The sequence below is a fragment of the Drosophila grimshawi genome, unplaced genomic scaffold, assembly GCF_018153295.1.
Source record: "Drosophila grimshawi isolate 15287-2541.00 unplaced genomic scaffold, ASM1815329v1 contig_848, whole genome shotgun sequence".
Lineage (NCBI taxonomy): Eukaryota > Metazoa > Arthropoda > Insecta > Diptera > Drosophilidae > Drosophila > Drosophila grimshawi.
This window is the reverse complement of record NW_025063692.1, coordinates 14,788,728-14,806,722: the sequence shown is the minus strand read 5'-3', so window position 1 is coordinate 14,806,722 and position 17,995 is coordinate 14,788,728. Positions and strand designations below refer to the sequence as shown.

General features: G+C 45.2%; 1 protein-coding gene across 1 annotated transcript in view; it reads right to left on the bottom strand.

Moving 5' to 3' along the window:
• Positions 1-17,995, bottom strand: part of LOC6565346 (serine-rich adhesin for platelets) — a 35,821-nt gene that overhangs the window by 4,736 nt on the left and 13,090 nt on the right. Inside the window, exons 5-11 of the mRNA XM_043216061.1 lie at positions 17,807-17,992; positions 17,472-17,737; positions 16,829-17,299; positions 15,574-16,602; positions 9,127-15,117; positions 5,620-8,995; positions 1,540-5,556 (exon numbers count right to left, since the gene is read on the bottom strand). Of these exons, the coding sequence (XP_043071996.1) occupies positions 1,540-5,556; positions 5,620-8,995; positions 9,127-15,117; positions 15,574-16,602; positions 16,829-17,299; positions 17,472-17,737; positions 17,807-17,992 (15,336 nt within the window). The remainder of the gene's footprint in view (positions 1-1,539; positions 5,557-5,619; positions 8,996-9,126; positions 15,118-15,573; positions 16,603-16,828; positions 17,300-17,471; positions 17,738-17,806; positions 17,993-17,995) is intronic.

The following is a 17,995-nucleotide window of genomic DNA, read 5'->3' as shown; positions in this document are numbered from 1 at the left end:
TATTTTGAGTGGTTCACACACACACACACACACACACACGGACACTCGTGGTCTGTCCAAGTCTTTTGACATGGCCCACATTATAGTACGGATGTTAATAATCTTTACATTTGGCCCGATTGCTTTGGTAATAATTTCGATTTCTCACGGTAACACAAATTTGCTTAACTTGTTGGCTTTATTTTATATTTTGTTGATTTTTGAACTGTCTAAGCTTGGCTTAACCCACAATTTAGCATGTGATTAAAGCTGCCAAGAGCCATTACAATTATGAAACTAGTGGCAAGACAGTTGCACATGTAACAAACTGAATTGCTGCCAAATTCGTGGACTCGTTTATTGCTGACTCTTCATATTGCCTGGAATATCTTTCATTTGCGTGTGGGTTATGTTTTTGTGTGTGGTTTGCGAAACGTTTTACAAATTCAGCGATTTTTAACCATTTTTTCTTATCACAAATCTTTCACTTTTCTATCCAAGTAAAAATATAAATTGTAAATATTTGAACCCAAATCGTTGTTAATGTTTTACGCAAATGTGCCATGTAATAAATATATTTTGTATATAGATGTATACGTTTAGCGTTTTTTCTTGATCTCAAATTGATTATTGCGGGATATTGGATAGAATTGTTCAGTTTGAACCCAGAATACTAAGGCTTGTGTGTATATGTATAGGTTTTGTGTGTTTGGTGTTTTGAATTTGGATATTTTACTATTTATCTACATAAGATTTGTGTTGTTGTTGTTGGTTTTTTTTTTATACAAAATAATGTGGTTTGTTTTTGAGTTTATTTAGGTTTATTTTTGTGCATAAATATTTTACAACTAAAACTAATTGCAATAAACTTAAAGTAATTCAAAAAAGAGAAAAAAAAACGGGAGAGATATTTAAAAATCGTATTGTTGGAAGCAAATAATATTGATTGAAAAAAAAGATGGTGAATTAATTAAAAAAAAAAAATGAAGAAATTAAAGTTTATTTTATTAACCTTAACGCAGAGGGTCGTTAAAGTTTCGATTGAACCAATTGGAAAAGTCTTTGCATTTTCATTACTGCGTGTGATTGTGTGGGATTGTATGTAGCATATGTGTGTGTGTGTGTGTGTGTGTGTGTATGTATGTGTGTAAGTATATGTGTATGTATTATATTGTTATTATGTATGGCAGCTTGAAGAATACGAATTTTTTGATAGTGTGTTCAAAAAGCAGCACAAAAAGCAGCAGTTTTTTTGGGTTTTCTTTTTTTTGTTCTTTGTTTTCGTTTGCAAATCGAGAAGTTCGACTAAAATTTTGGACAATTATTGTATTGAACGGGTATTATTGTTATTGCGCAGCAAAAGAATAGGAAAAAGGGTAATAAAAAATAGAATTTTCAATTTTTGAGTGACAAAGCCACGCAGCCAATTATTTACAGGGCGGCAATTAATATGTGTGTGTGTGTTAAACTTAATGCTTTTGTCTCTGTACAAAATATAAGACTAGAAATAACTAACTACATTTTTTTTGTTTGGCTGTGGTGCGTCATTTAAGGCGCCACTGTGATTGTTGTTGTCTCTGTTGTGATTGTTGTTGTCTCTGTTGTTGGGGCTGTTGTTGTTGGGGCTGTTGTTGTAGTTGTTGTATTTGTGTTGCGCTGACGGTGACGCAGTCGACGGCCACGCCCACGTCGCGCCTTTTTACGATGCACCACATGCGTTTCGGTGCTGTAGCTGATTTTCTCGCTAATGCTGCTACTACTGTTTGTAAGTGTGTTTCCTGTTTGCTGTGTTTGGCTAATAGTGTTAATATTTGTGTTGTTGTTGTTGTTGGTGTTGGTGTTGTTGCTGCCACTAATAGAGCTTTGTGTTAGGAGTGTTGTTGTTGTTGTTGTTGTTGCTCTTTGAATGATTGGCTTATCGGGCCCGTTCGACAGCTGATTATTGGTCGGTGCGTGCAACACGGACACATGTTGCACAGAGAACGCCGAATTCGAGTCTGCGGGGGCCATATCATTTGCTTCGGTTGTGCTGCTTTCCGTGGCATCTGACTCGGACTCGGCAGCGGACTCTGCTTGCACCTTGCTTAGAATGACCTTGTCGAGATTGGCTATCGAGATGATTAGGGGTGAGGATTCATTGGATTCGGGACGAAGTAGGGGTACAATGGGTCTTACGTATGTCGCTGGCAGTGCAGCAGCAGCAGCAGCTGTTGTTGTTGCTGTTGTTGTTGTTGTTGATGTTGTTGTTGTTGTTGTTGGTGGTGGCACAGTGCTATTAATTGTATCCAGCTGCATCTCTTGGAGTTGCTCGGTGCTGGTTTCCAAACTGCCAATGCTATTCACGCTCAGCTGCTTGGCCTTGCGCGACGAGTCAAACAAACCCTCGAGCGAAATCGTTGATGTTTCGACGGCACTACGTATTACCTCGGGTATCAACGATTTACCGTTGCGATCCAAATTTGAGTCAGCATCATCTTCAGTTTGGGGCAGACTGTTGCGGTAGGGAGCCGAACTGAGTATGGGCGACGGCACGTTGGGTTCGGTGGGCGTGTAATCGGCAACGGTGCTGTGGCCATCATTGATTTGAATGTCACTGCCATCGACTAGATGGACATATTTCACTACGCTAATCTCGCCCAGCTGCTCGACATGGGGCAGCGACTCAACGCGCAATGTGCCAAAGTCCTGATTGGCCTTGGACTTGCGTTGGGCGGCCTTGGCCTGTTTCGAGTTGATCTCAACAATGCGATTGATTTCGATCAGCTTATGCTTGGGCTCTATAGCGGTGGTCTTGCTGCCCAACGGCCGTCCCGTTGGCTCCTGTTCATCATCCGTCTCACCATCGAGCAGGGTGAATACGTGGAGCAGTGTCGTCGCTGGTGGCGGTGATGGCGTTGTTGCTGTCGTTGCTGTCGATGACAACAACGATGTTGCTTGATCCTGTGGGAGTGAAGAGATATTGGTGGCTTCATTAGCATTGTTAGCATGGTACACATGTTGTGGCGGTTGTGCGTTTTCGTTTACGGTATAAGTTTCAGTGTTCATGGTGTCTGTTGACAGTGTTGTGCTTATTGGAATTGTTGTTGTTATTGGTGTGCTTGGTGTGGTTGTCACATAGCCCTGCCTCTGCTGATCGTAGGACTCCTCGGTCGTATCCGTCTCTACGATCGTATCAGTATCTAGCTCGGCCCCCGGCCTGACAACCTTTGGCTTGAGGGTCGTATGCTTCTTGCTGTTTATGTCAAAGATCTTTTTGTTTCGTGCATTGAGCGCATCAATATTGAGATCCTCAATCAGAGAATTTTCGCTGGCCGTCTCGGCCGCCTCCGTTGATGGACCCGTATATTTGCGCTCGTAACTGCGATTGCTGTTTGGTATGAACGGTGCCGGTTTCAGCGGTGTCAACGGTGTCGTTCGCTCATAATTATTTGCCACTGGGCGCAACGGTAAATTCGGCGTTGGCACACCCGGTGGACGATTTACCACACGGGAACGACTACTGCCACCGCCAAAGCGGCTGCTTGACGTCGATTGGAACGAGGAGGTGGTACCACCGTTTGAACTGGAATTGGGCTGGCGATTGCGTGGATTAAATGGTACATTGCCACCATTGGCGGTGGGTGCAAAGTTGGGTCGACTGCCAGGTGGGGCACGATTATCCTTGCCCCGATAGGTGGATGACTGTGTATTGGGCTTGGGTGTATTTCCTTGGTCTTCGCCTTGTTGCTTGGATGGCTCTTCTTGCTTCTCATCATTATTATCTTCATCTTCATCGTTACCATTATCATCCTCATCATCTTCATCATCTTCTTCATCTTCTTCACTGCCTTCATCCTGATTCTTAGCGGGCTGTGGCGGTTTGGGTTTGGGTATAAAAGGTCTTCTTACCGCTCCCGCTTGATTGAAAAGCGGGCGAGCAGTAATCACTGGCTGTGGCTGCTCCTGCTGTTCCTCATAATCCTCATCGTCATCATTTTCGTCTTCGTCCTGCCCCTGCTCATTTTGCTGCTGGAAACGGTCGGCACCCGGCAAGCGTGCACCTCGTGGATCGCTACGCACAAAGCCCTCGCCTCGGTTACGCACACTAGAGTTGAAGGGATCGAAACGTCCATTCTTGCGACGCACAAACTTGGCCGTTGGCCGTTTGGTGCTAAAGACTAGGGCCGGTTTTGTGGGTAAGCTTGCAGTTGCCGAGGGGGCATAAGGCCGCTTGGCAATTAGCTTGCGTCGGAAGAACGGACGTGGCGATGAAGACACCACTGTTGTACCACCGCTCGAGGGCTTATCATCATCATCATCATCATTATCATCATCATCATTCTTAGTGCGTGTGGTAGTGACTTTCTCGGCCAATAGCTTCTTGAGACGATCATTGATGACACCCTGTTCACCGTTGCCTCTTGCTTGGTCTGCCTTGACTTTATTGCGCAATCGCTGCAACTCTGAGTTGTCGTCTCTTTCACTCGTCTCATTGGTGGTGCCACCACCCTGCAGTCGACTGTTGATGACGCCATCTGTGGGCTCGCCACGCGACTGCTGACTCTTGAGACGATTACGCAGAGCCTGTAGGTCAACAGGTCTGCGCGTTTGTTGTTGCTGCGGCTCCCGCTCAACATCATTATTTGTCTCGAGATCGGATTTCTGGTCCTGATCATTATTCGATTCTGCTGATGTTGCTGCTGTTGCTGCTACTGCTGATCCACCGAAACGTGTGCGACTCGGCTTAAATGGTGTACGGATGGTTGTTGTTGTTTCACCATTCTCCCCACTGCTCAGTTCCTCTTCCTTTTCCGGACTCGTGGACTCAGTGCTTGTCGCAACGGGCCGCAATTTGCGTACAATTTTACGGAAACGTTTTATGGGATTGGGGGTGTTGTTAGTAGTGTTTGTGTTGTTGCTGTTGCTGTTACTAATGCTGTTCTCATTCGCAGTGTTAGTTGTATTTGTGTTGCTGTCTGCTGTGCTATTGCTACTAATATCAATAGTTGACTGGAGTGGCCGTCGATATTTGAGTACGCGTATGCGTTTAAGTGTTGGTTTAATTGTCGCTGTTGTTGCTGGAGTTGTTGTCGGTGTAGTTGCTGTTGTTGTTGTTGTTGTCGTCTCATCATCATCATCTTCATCAGCATCTTCATCTTCAGCATCACTTTGATCATCTGTTTCTTCAGCCGACTGGCCATCGACTCTGACTAGTTTAGTTACCTGTGCGCGATTTCTGGAGCCAAAGTTGAAGCGACGAGTGCTTGCCGCTCTTGTTGTTGTTGTTGTTGGTGTTGTTGCTGTTGCTGTGGTTCTCTCTGTTGTTCTTGATGTGGTGGTGCTGCCTCTTGTGCGACTCAATTGAAAACGATTCTGAAAACGTCGTTTAGAATTAACGTCATTACCTAGGTCATTTACAACACGCTCGGGTGCCCCACTCTCATCATCATTATCATCATCGTTATCATTATCATTAACATTAACATTATTATAATCATTCTTATCCTTCTCCTCAATATCAATATCTGCCTCTAGACTATCATCATCTTGTGTATCATCATTATTATTAGCATTAACAGTGACTGTGACTTGTTTATGTTTATTGTTTGTGTAAATGTATTGTTTTTCGATTTTGATGTTTTCGTTGCTGTTGTTCTTGTTTGTATTGTTAGCATTAGAAAACTTAAAACGATTATTTATATAATTGGCTACGGTGCTGTTACTACGACTACGATTACGTTGTGTGCCAAAATTACGACTAGCTACGTTAAGTGCAGTGCTCTGATTAGTATTATTGTGGTTGTTATTAATGTTAGTTTTTGATACCTCATCATCATTCAGAATGTCAGCGTCTGTGTCTGTTTCTGTGTCTGCGTCTGCGTCACTGATTTGTGTCCGGGTCTGGGTTATAGTTTGAGTCTTTGCTATTTGTGCATTACGCTGTCTACTGGCAAGTAACTGGCTACGAATTGAGCTGGGAGTTGTACTGCTTCTTGGCCTCTGTTCAACGGCCTCCTCATACTCATCATCGTCATTATCCGCATTTTCATCCGCGTCCTCATCGTCATCCTCATTTTCATCGTCATCATCTTCATTCTCATCCGGCTGATTATCTTCATTGCGATTATATAGATTTCGATTCAATGTTACAAGACTACGTCGCGTACTGGAACTAAGTCTTATGGGCGCTGCTGTAGTTCGGCGCGCTCCAAATTTAGGTAGATTTCTCACTGTAGTGGATAATTGGCTTAAGCGTGCATCAAGTAGAGCCCGATGTCGGTTTGTTTGCAGAAATCCGCCTCGTGTTGTTAGACTATCATCAACATCTTCATCATCATCAATGCTCGCCTCGTTGTCGTCTTCGTTATCAGTGTCAGAATCACCTATTGACTCGGTGGTTGTTGTCGTTGTCTGTCCCCTCCGAGTCAGTGGCAAGCGAGTACGTGTGCGGCTCAAGGCCGCAAATGGTCGACGTGTGCTAATCTCGTCAGCGTTCGTTGCTCCCGGTGTTGTAACAACGGTTGCTGAGCTCTCTGTTGCGGTTCCATTGAAGCGGCGACGTGTTAAAAGTTGACGTCGCGCCGTGGGTCGTTTAGTGTACGTTCGTGTCGCTGATGTTGTAGATTCGATATCTCCGGCACCACGTATTTCCGCTGAGCTATCTGCATCTTCGCTGATCTCGTTGGCCTTGCTTGGACTTTCTGTTGTGGTGGTTATTGTTGTTGTATTGTACCGACGACGTACCAAACTCTGGCGTCGTGATGTAGGTCCACTTTGTGTTGTGGCAGAGCTATCCTCTTCTTCGGTGACACCTTTTGTTGCTGTTGCGGCTGTCGTTGTATTAAAGCGACGACGTATCAGAAGATTACGTCTAGATGTGGTTGTCTCTTCGGCACTTTTTACTACCTCCGAGTTATTTTCTTCCTCGTGTACTTCGTTGGATTTGTTTTGACTAGCTGATGTAGTGGTTAGTGTTCCATTGTACCGACGACGTATCAGAAGATTCCGCCTAGATGTAGTTGTTCCTTTGTCGCTTTCGTCATTCTTATCACTCGCTGTTGTGGTAGATACCAGAGCCGAATCGTCTTCTGTGGATCCGTTTGTGCTTTCGATAGCATCGCCAGCATTTTTCTCATCATCATCGATGTTTTCTGCACCATCCTTTTTCGTTGTGGTTGTACTCGTCGACGTAGCATTAAACCGACGGCGTATCAGAAGATTCCGTCTAGATGTGGTTGTCTCTTCGGCACTTTTTACTACCTCCGAGTTATTTTCTTCCTCGTGTACTTCGTTGGATTTGTTTTGACTAGCTGACGTGCTAGTTAGTGTTCCATTGTACCGACGACGGATCAGAAGAGTACGCCTGGGTGTGCTGGTTTCTATACCGCTATCTCCAGAATTCGTTTTTACTGCAGAGCTATCGTCATCCTTATCACTCGCTGTTGTGGTGGATTCCAGGACAGGACGTTGTGACGTTTCTTCACTATTGTCTTCTGTGGATGTGGTTGTGCTTTCGATAGCATCACCAGAACTTTTATCATCATCATCGTCATCTTCAACACCAACCTTTGTCGTTGTTGTTGAACTCGCTGTCGTGGCATTAAAGCGCCTTCGTATCAGAACATTGCCTTTAGATCTGATTGGTTCATCTGTAGTTGGGTCACCATCTTCAGAGCTACTGATCGTGCTTGAGCTATCTTCATCCTCGTGGATGTCGTTTGATTGATTTTGACTCGCTGTTGTGGTGGATGTTGTTGCATTATATCGACGGCGCACCAGAATCTGGCGTCGTGGAATTGGTTCGCTGCTGTCTTTTTTCGCTGTGGATGTAGATTCGCTACTTTCGTTCAAGTTTTGCTCATCGTCCTTAGCTTCTTTGTCTATATCAGCAGTTTCTGTGGTAGAAGCGCCTATCGTTGCATTGAAGCGTCTGCGTACAAAAAGTTTTGGATTAGGTGTAAGAGTTGTTCCTTTTGATGCACTTGTGGAATCGATATCTCCAGGACTACCAGCTGTGCTTGAGATCTCCTCTGCTTCATTGGTGACCTCATTGTCGACGCTGCCTTGCTCTGTTGTTTCAGTGCGCGTTCCTGCATTAAATCGGTTCCGTATCAAAAGTTGGCGTCGTGCTGCGAGCTTATCAGTCGTTTTTGCTGTGGTCGTGGACTCCTGAACATTTGGGCTACTGGTAACATCATCAGCTTGATCTATGTCGTTGTCTCCGTTATGTGCTGTTGTAGTGGTTGTTCTTGTTCCATTAAAACGGCGACGTATCAAAAGTTGACGACGACTAGTTTGTTCTGTGGTAGGGCTGGATTCGGTAGTTACACCCTCGCTTTGGCCTACTTCGTTTTCATCGGCCAATTCAGCAAGAAGTTCATCGAGATCTTCATTTAGATCATCACTTGCATCGGCAAGGTTAATTGGATCGGCATCACGATTTGCTGGTCTCACTGGCACTCTTCGATTGATGCCAAAATATGGACGAACCGTGGAGCGTGCTCTCGTGCGGCTTGTGCTGCTTTCCGGGCTTGACGTGGTTGGTGTTGTCTTGTCCCCGCCTCTGCCACGAAAACGTTGAGAAACAACTCTTTTGGTTGTTGTCTCTAGTAGCTGTTGCTCTTCCTCAGGGTCTGCAGTTGTGGTTGTTATCCTGGTGCCAATTCTGCCACGAAAGCGTTGAGATGAACTATAGGCAGATCTTTGGGTGGTTGCATCTAGCAGCTGTTGCTCGTCCTCAGGGTGTGCAGTTGTGGTTGTTATCCTGGTGCCAATTCTGCCACGAAAGCGTTGAGATGAACTATAGGCAGATCTTGGGGTGGTTGTCTCTAACAGCTGTTGCTCCTCCTCTTGTTCGATTACTTTAATTGTTGGCTGTAAACGCGTCCGATTTAATTGAGAATAAGTACGCAACGCACGAGCATCTTCCGCAACGCGCTGTGCATCGTCTAAAATGGAGACCTGTATCAGATTTCGTAAGGTTTCATTTCTGCTTGTCGTCGGTGATACCGTGGTCTTGAAAGTTTTGCCTTGCCGGCTTGAATTTTCTTCCAAGTCATCGATATCTGCTGTCAACTCATTATCATCATAACTGTCATCATCAGCCGCAGTGGTAGTTTTGGTTATCAGCTCAGGTGATCCGATCAATTTTGCCCCCGGGTGACCTACGCTGACCCGGGGGTTTTCAATAAAAAATGACTTAATTCGGAATTGATTTCACGTGCCTGTTCCATAGCCAAACGACGCTCCTCATCCAGTCTATGGGCATCGTTCTCCGTCTCCTCTAACGAATTGCTTGGCGTCCCATTGTCACTAACATTGAAGACATCATGGATTTGTTGCTGTATGTCTACAGAAACGCGCTTACCATCTTCTGACGAAGCTGCAGTCTTATCAATGTATGTTATCGGAGAATCCTTGACGTATTGATAATATTTGCGACGATGATATATGGGCAACGAGAGATGCTCATCTGAGTTAGCTTGCGTAGATCTTGACGTTGTTTCCCCTGTGGCAACATCTTCGCTATTGTCTTTAAGGAAATTCACTGCATTTGCAAACTGACGTTTCAAATCCTGCAAGTCATCTTCTTTAATAATTTCTGCAGGCTTTGCTGTCGTTGTTGTTGTGGTAGTAGTTGGTGTTGTGGTTGTTGTAGGAGTAGTGCTTGTTCTTAGACGCTTGATAAAGTTTCGCTTAACAGCTGGCTGCTGTGTCACTGTGGTTGACTCTTCTTCTGGCTCTGCTGTCGTTGTTGGAACAGTTGTTGTTTTTATGGGTCGCTTAAAGGTTAGCACACGTCTGGTTGTCGCTTCATTGTCTGAAGTTGTTGTCGTAGCTGGCGCCGTGGTTGTCGTAGATGGCGTCGTGGTTGTCGTGGTTGTTGTTGTTGGCCGTTTGAATGCCAGACCTATACGACGAGTAGTTGCTTCATTCTCAATAATATCAGATTGTTTTTCAGTTGTCGTCCTTTCAGTTGTTGTCGTTGTTGTCCTTGGCCTAGTGGGTCTTGTGCGTACTGGCCGCCTTGTTGTTGTTTCCGTAGTTTCCGTATTGTCTAAGTCATTCTCATTGGCTTGGTATACAAACTCCTCGACATCTTCGTGCTCGATGGTTTCCTTGGGCTTTTTCAACAGGCGTCTGCGTATCGTCTTTGTCTCACTTGATGGCGTTTGCTTGGTGCGCTGTCCACGCGTCGAAAAGTCCAATGCTAGTAATGAGGATAAATCATTGCTACGGAACCTCACGGAACCACGATTGCGTGTGATGATGCGTGGTGTAGTAGTGACCTCCGGCTGAGTAATCTTATCATAGACATACTCATACTCGGCCGGTTTTTCTTCCACGGTCTTGGTGTGCACACGCTTCACTACTTTGCCACTATCAATTGTACGCACATAAGTGGTGCGAGTGCGTGTAATACCGTTGCCCAGGGATTCGGTGTGGCTGGTGGTGCGATTGCGCACTGCCCCAAGTTGAGAGCGGCTATTAAACTTCGATTGCGTTGATTTCTCATCGTCCTTTACTTCTTCTGGCGTACTACTTTCGATCTCTTCACTCTGTTGCACGGAGGATGTCTTGTCAGTTTCTTCTTCCTTCTCCTGCGACGTTTCGTGTTGATTTACTGCTTGCTGGGAGATTGTCCGATGCCGGTGTTGGTCGTGTTTGTATTTTACTTGCTTATTTGCATCCGTTGCCAGGAGCGAAGAGAGATCGCCCTGGTTACGTGGTCGGTAGCTACCTCGGACAATTACCCGGCGTCTTGGAATTTTCGTCGTGGTTTCACTGACATCTGCAACATCTGCCTCATCATCGGCTTGTGTTGGGCTTGCTGTAGTTGTTGTTGTGGTTGTTGTTCTAGCAGTGGTGCTGCTACGTCTTCTACTAGAGAGTGATCGTCGGGTGCTGCTAATTGGCGCTGCAGTGGTTGTTGTTGATGTGGTTGTTGGCACTGTACTCTCCGTACTTGTTGACGTTCTGCTGCGGAACAAAGAGTGGCGTGGATACTGTTGAGTTGTTGTACTGTTAAGCTTCTCAATGGAGCGCTCAGTGGTTATTGTCAAAGTGTTTGAGGCATTTTGTTGTTCGATGGTCGAGGTGCTACTGCTTTCAAGAACAGATCTGGTTGTAGTTTCAGGAATCTCAGCCATTACATCAGCTGTGGTTGTTATCGTGGAACTGCTTGTTGGCAACTCCGCGGCTTTATCAACATTGGTTGGGATAGTGGTAAACTCTGATATTTCTTCATCATTAGTGGCATGATTTTCTTGCATAGATGGAATTTCAGTGACCGTTATCTCTTCTCTTGAGTCCTGTTCAGTTGCTGTATTGCTATCGTCAGGTATATCATTTGAAGCTGGAGCTCTAGTCTTGCCACGAGCCACTATCGGTGGCTCATCATCAATTATCTCCGCTGCAATATTCTCATCCTCAATAGCAATCGTCGTTGTCTCCACAATGCGACCACCTCGCGCTACGGGTTGCTGAATGTTCTTTGATTGGTTAGATTCGCCAGGGTTGCGTATGAAACCGGAGCTGCGACCTTCGCTCAGATGGGCGCCTGTATTGTCGCGAGTTATGGCATTGTAGTGTATCTGTTCATCGGCACCACTGCGACTAGAAGCACGACTAATGCTTTGGTAGTTACGTTTGCCAGTTGATCCATTGGATGCTACATCGGATTCAATCTTTGAATTTGTTTGACTAGAAGTTCGTCCTATATGTTTCCTACCGGATTCAGCAGTTGTTGACTCTACGTCTGCAGTAGCAGCAGCTAATTTTTTATTAACGAGATCCTCTTGGACCCGACTAGAAGTACGACTAATGCTTTGGTAGTTACGCTTGCCAGTTGATCCGGTTAATGTCAGTTCGGACTCAACCTTTGAAATGGCTTGATCGGATTCAGCGGATGATGACTCTACGTCTGCAGTAGCAGTACTATCATGCTTTGATGTTTTGTTAATGAGTTCCTCTTCGATCCCACCAGACGTACGACTAATGCTGTGATAGTTACGTTTGCTAGTTGATCCATTGGATGCTACATCGGATTCAATCTTTGAATTTGTTTGACTAGAAGTACGTCCTATTTGTTTCCTACCGGATTCAGCAGTTGTCGACTCTACGTCTGCTGTAGCAGTAGTTGATGTTTTGTTAATGAGTTCCTCTTTAAACCCACCAGAAGTACGACTAATGCTTTGGTAGTTACGCTTGCCAGTTGATCCGGTTGATTTCAGGTCGGATTCAACCTTTGAATTGGCTTGATCGGATTCAGCAGTTGTTGACTCTACGTCTGCAGTAGTGGTAGCTGATGCTTTGTTAATGAGTTCCTCTTCGATCCCACCAGAAGTACGACTAATGCTTTGGTAGTTACGCTTGCCAGTTGATCCGGTTGATTTCAGGTCGGATTCAACCTTTGAATTGGCTTGATCGGATTCAGCAGTTGTTGACTCTACGTCTGCAGTAGCAGCAGCTAAAGTTGTATTATCGAGATCCTCTTGGACCCGACTAGAAGTACGACTAATGCTTTGGTAGTTACGCTTGCCAGTTGATCCGGTTGATGTCAGTTCGGATTCAACTTTTGAATTGGTTTGATCGGATTCAGCAGTTGTAGACTCTACGTCTGCAGTAGCAGCAGCTAAAGTTGTATTATCGAGATCCTCTTGGACCCGACTAGAAGTACGACTAATGCTTTGGTAGTTACGCTTGCCAGTTGATCCGGTTGATGTCAGTTCGGATTCAACTTTTGAATTGGTTTGATCGGATTCAGCAGTTGTAGACTCTACGTCTGCAGTAGCAGCAGCTAAAGTTGTATTATCGAGATCCTCTTGGACCCGACTAGAAGTACGACTAATGCTTTGGTAGTGACGCTTGCCAGTTGATCCGGTTGATGTCAGTTCGGATTCAACCTTTGAATTGGCTTGATCGGATTCAGCAGTTGTTGACTCTACGTCTGCTGTAGCAGTAGCTGATGCTTTGTTGATGAGTTCCTCTTCGATCCCACCAGAAGTACGACTAATGCTTTGGTAGTTACGCTTGCCAGTCGATCCGGTTGATGTCAGTTCGGATTCAACCTTTGAATTGGCTTGATCGGATTCAGCAGTTGTTGACTCTACTTCTGCAGTAGCAGTACTATGATGCTTTGATGTTTTGTTAATGAGTTCCTCTTCGATCCCACCAGAAGTACGACTAATACTGTGGTAGTTACGTTTGCCAGTTGATCCGGTTGATGTCAGTACGGATTCAACTTTTGAATTGGCTTGATCGGATTCAGCGGTTTTTGACCCTACGTGTGCAGTAGCAACTCCTAACCGACTAGAAATACGATTGATGCTGCGATGACCGCCTATTGATATTATCGGCGCGCTGATCGTTGTTGTTTCGATCTCCTCATCTAAATCAGATTCCTGCTCCGTTGAGGTTAGATGGCGACTCCGATAATTAAGCTCACCGCCGTTGACCGCCAGTCGCTTGCCAGCATACCTACGTGAGTCTTTGTTGTCCTTGGTATCGAGAGAATTGGGTGCTTTGGCTGCCGTACCCTCTGAAAATCGCGAAGGTAGACGCGCGTCGCGCCACGTATATTTAATTTTGTTCTTGCTTTTGTTGTTTTGATCGTCATCTTTAGTAGTACTTAAATTAATGGTGCTAACTACGTCATGCCTTAAGATATTGCTACCATTACCATTAGCTACGTCTAAGTCAGCTACATTGTGTGTGCGTGTTGCGTTTGTTGCTGTTGTTGTTGCTTTTAATTGGGGTGTTGTTGTTGGTTGCTTGGTGCTGGTGCTAGGGTCCAACAACAACTCTTGACTAGTTTTGGCACTCACCTTGGGCCTATCCAATTTGGATAGACGAATTTTGCCTATGCTCGCAATGTCATCGTTTTGTGTTTTGTTTACTTTATCGTTATTGTTATCGTTATCATTATTGTTATCGTTATTGTTAACAGTGCTGGTTGCTGTTGTGGTAGGTTGTTGTTTAGTGGGTCGTGTTCGACGTCTGGGATAACCAAAGGGTCTTGGACTAGAAATGCTGCTAGTTGGGCTTACAGGTAGTTCGGTTGTAGTCAGTTCAGGTTGTTGTTGTTGTTGGGTTCTTTGTGGTTGCCTTCGACCAGAATAGGTGTTTCTAATGCTAGTTACAGTACCGTTAGAGTTACCATCAACATTGGGACTAGCTTCATTGTTGACTGCATCTGCACTGTTCTTGTTGTCGCTGTTTACACGTCGACGAATTGTGGCGTACTTCGATTGTGTCTTAATTGTTGTTACCTTATTTGTATCAATATTGTATCTTATCTTGTCATCGTCATCGTTGTCATCGTCTTCGTCATTGTTGTCATCGTTATCGTTGTCAATGCTGTTGTGTTTGCTATTAGCTGTTGTTCTTGTTCTTGCCAGTTCAGACTCCGTTGTCGTTATTGTGGTCGTCGATGTCGTTGTTGTGGGTGCAACTTGTGCCAGGTTGTTAATCTTTAAATCAAGGGTGGGGATCAGGGATGCATCGCTTGGCGGCATTGTTGTAAATTGTGGCTCTAACATATTGTTAATGCCATCAGCCAGGCTCAAGGCGTCGATGCCAGTTGTTGGTGTTTGGATAGTGGTTGGTGTTTGGATAGTGGATGCTGCAGTTGGTGTGGGTGTGGTTGTGGTTGTGGATGTGGGTGTGGGTGAGGTAGGTGTGGTTGTGGTGGTTTGGATGTTAGTATTGCTCGTTGTGAGCGGTATGCTAGTGCTTTCAATTGGTTCAGTGGTTTCGTTAGTGATTGTTGTATCTGGTTGTGGTTGGGTGGTGGTAGAGGTGATTGGTGCTGCTGTGGTTGCTAGTACGTTATTAGTTTTCACACTGTTGCTGCTGTTGTTGTTGTTGTTGTTGGTGGTGGTGGTGCTCGCCTTGGCAGTCTCAGTGCCGGTGACTGTTGTTGTGGTTGTTGTTTCTGGTGTTGTTTCTGGTGTTGTTGTTGTGGTTCTGCGGCCAATGCTCGCGTATTTACGTGTATTTGTTGTGGTTGTTGCTGTGCTGCTTTGATTTCTTTGTACCGTTACATTTTTATGTTGTGGCTCATCTTCATATTCCTCGTCATCCTCATCAGCATCCTCGATATCGACACTAGCTGCGCCGCTGCTCTTTGTGGGTCTCGTCCGTTCAAGGTATTTGTAGCTACACAAACAGAAAGAGAAAGAGAGAGAGAGAGAAGTGTGTGAGTAGGCATGCAAATGTCGCATCCAAATTATCTACAATCACTTTAAGTATATATAGATTCTTGATCAGCATTATAGACATGTCCGTCTGTCTTATCTTAATGGAACTCTAAATATATATCCGACTTTCTGGCAGTTCATATGTAAGATTTGAACGGGTCACACCACTATCTCAATAAAAGTTGAATTCTTGTCTGAAAAACTTGTTACCAAAGCAAACTGACTAGTTGTGAATATTATTCCGCTCCCTACATTTTGGAGTCATAGTCGAAATTGGATTTATATGTAATATAGTTTCCATAGAACAAATTGGTCGGTTTTTTAAATTTATAATGAAATTCAGATGTGAGCAAGTGGACTCTGTCTTGGAAGGGTATGTAATCTTCGATGTGGCTAACTTCTTGTTCATTCTTACCGATTCGTTGTCGAGCTAACTAATACGCCAGCTGTGTCCGAAGCAGTGCTTTCTGGACGCTCCGTGGTGCGACCACGTGTACGGCTCAGTGTAGCGTAGTGCTTCGTCTGTGTCTGCTCCTTGATAGCAACAGGTGCGACCTGTTCCTCCTCCAGCTCAGTCACCGATTCGATAGGCACTGGTGATGTTGTTGTGGGCCTGGAGCGCCTTAGACTTGTGTACGATGGCGTTGCAGAGCTAAACGGACGCCTGGTTGTTTCTGCCGATTGCTGTTTGGGCTGAGATGGTTCCTCTCTCTCATCGATATCATCGTCGGAGTTGTTGTCGGTTGCCTTGTCATCGCGTGTGGCGGTGCCACGATTGCGATTAATGGTCACATATTGTTTGCGCTCCTTGAGGAAACCATCGAATTCGGCCAGCTGCTCCAGTCCCTCGTTTTGCGGTCCTTGACGACTGTTGCCACGCAGCACAGATGAGTATTTAGAACTGTTGATCTGCGAGCTGCTCTCGTCCGTAGTGCTGCCCGACTCAGCCGTTCCGCTGGACTGTATCTTAAACGTATTAAAGCGATTGCGTGTAAATGTGCCCAATGTTCCCGGTCGACTCAGAACCCTGTCATACAGGGACTTGCTGATGGTTGAGGGCGTTGTCTGTACACCGCTAGCCGAGTTCTCTTTGAGCGTTATGGTACCATCTTTGTTACGCAGCAAATGCTTCTCCAGCTGCTCAACGCCACCGACCTTGCGTATTAGATCAATTAGTTCCTTGATGACCTGAGGATCCTCCTCAGCATCGCTGCCTAGCTTGCCCAAATTTGGTGAATCATTGCCATCCTCTTCGTATTCAAGCACCTCTTCTTCTGCTGGTGTCGTGGTTCTTGCTGTCGTAGTGGTTGTGCTGGTGGTGCTCGTGAATCGTGGATAGACCGGACGAGCCACAGGCGCTGCAGTAACACGATTGTAGCTACTCGTGGGTCGTGCTGTTGTTGTCGTTGTGCTTGTCGAGCTTACGGGCGGCGTGGTTGTCGATCTGTGTGCGAGCAGTTAATAAATTAATCATAAGACATTTTAATGAGCTTAACAATTTTCTGATGATAATTAATCATGCACCAAAATTACTTTGATTCTACCCCATTTACCATCCCTATTGTGGATTTCAAATAATAATGCTGTCATTATAGATTTTTATACTCTGATACCGAAGGTACAAGAGTATTTATACTTCTATATGTAGATATCAGACGCAAGTCACTTACTTCTTGGTCTTGCATGGCACATTGCGAGCAAAGTCGCAAGAGTCGGCAGCGGGATTGAAGTATAGACCAGATGGGCAAGTAAATTGATGGGCTACAATGCCCAGTCCGGATGGACCACTATCCAAACACCAGTAGTACTTCTTGCAGTCGCGAGGATGCTGGAAAAAGCCCTCTTCCTCGCACTTGAAATCAGAGCCAGGATCAGGCGTTGTTGGTGGCGGTGGTGTTGTCGACCCACGTCCACCAATATACAGCGATTGTCCCTCGACCTCGGTCAATCTAATTGTGGTGCTTGGCCCTGCTGTTGTTGTACTGCTGCTTGACGGTCTTCGACCTGCGCTGGGTCGTCTTGGGGATGCCTCCGGCTTGGAGCTTACACGATTTCTGTTGCTGTTGCCTTCATTGTCACGACTTCTCGAACGCGATGGTTTCTGTGGCGCACTTGGCTTAGCCACCTCATTGATGCCCAGACTGCGACAGATAGATGGAGATGCATAGAGAAGGAAATGTTTAGTTAAGAATTGGGTAATGAAAGTAATTTTCTTATGATAGGTTAAGACTTGCTCATAAATAATATAATTAATTACTTATAGCACATCAAATATTGGATTAAACTAAAGTATTTTCCAATTATTCAACTCACCCGTATGCATCCAGCATGGCCTCCTTGGCCGCCTCAATTAATGGATACGGTTTACCGCTGCATGTGCCTCGGAAATCATCGTTGTCAATGGCCCAGAACATAATACCACCCAGTCCATGGGCGACAACATATTCGGCTTTCTTGCGCACAATGGCTTCATCGTCGTAACCAACCCACTGATTGCGTCTATAGGCATAGGGACCCATGATATTGGCATTAGGCTGTACGACCGTCCACTCGGGATCATCCTTAAGTGTTTGACAAATCTAAATAATGCACAAAATACATAATTAGTGTGGTTGATTAGCATACAAATGTAGATATGATTAAATTACCTCATAGTAAGCCAAGTAGCCCTTCTCTCTGGTGGCGTCACCCTGTTCGCCCGGTCCCTCGGATGGTGCCCCGAGTTCAGTGCTTTCTTCGTTAATGAGTGTGTAGGAACGACCGTATGTGGGTATGCCCAATACCAACTTGTCGCGATCGGCACCAGCCTTCAGATAATATTTGATTGAATAGTCCTG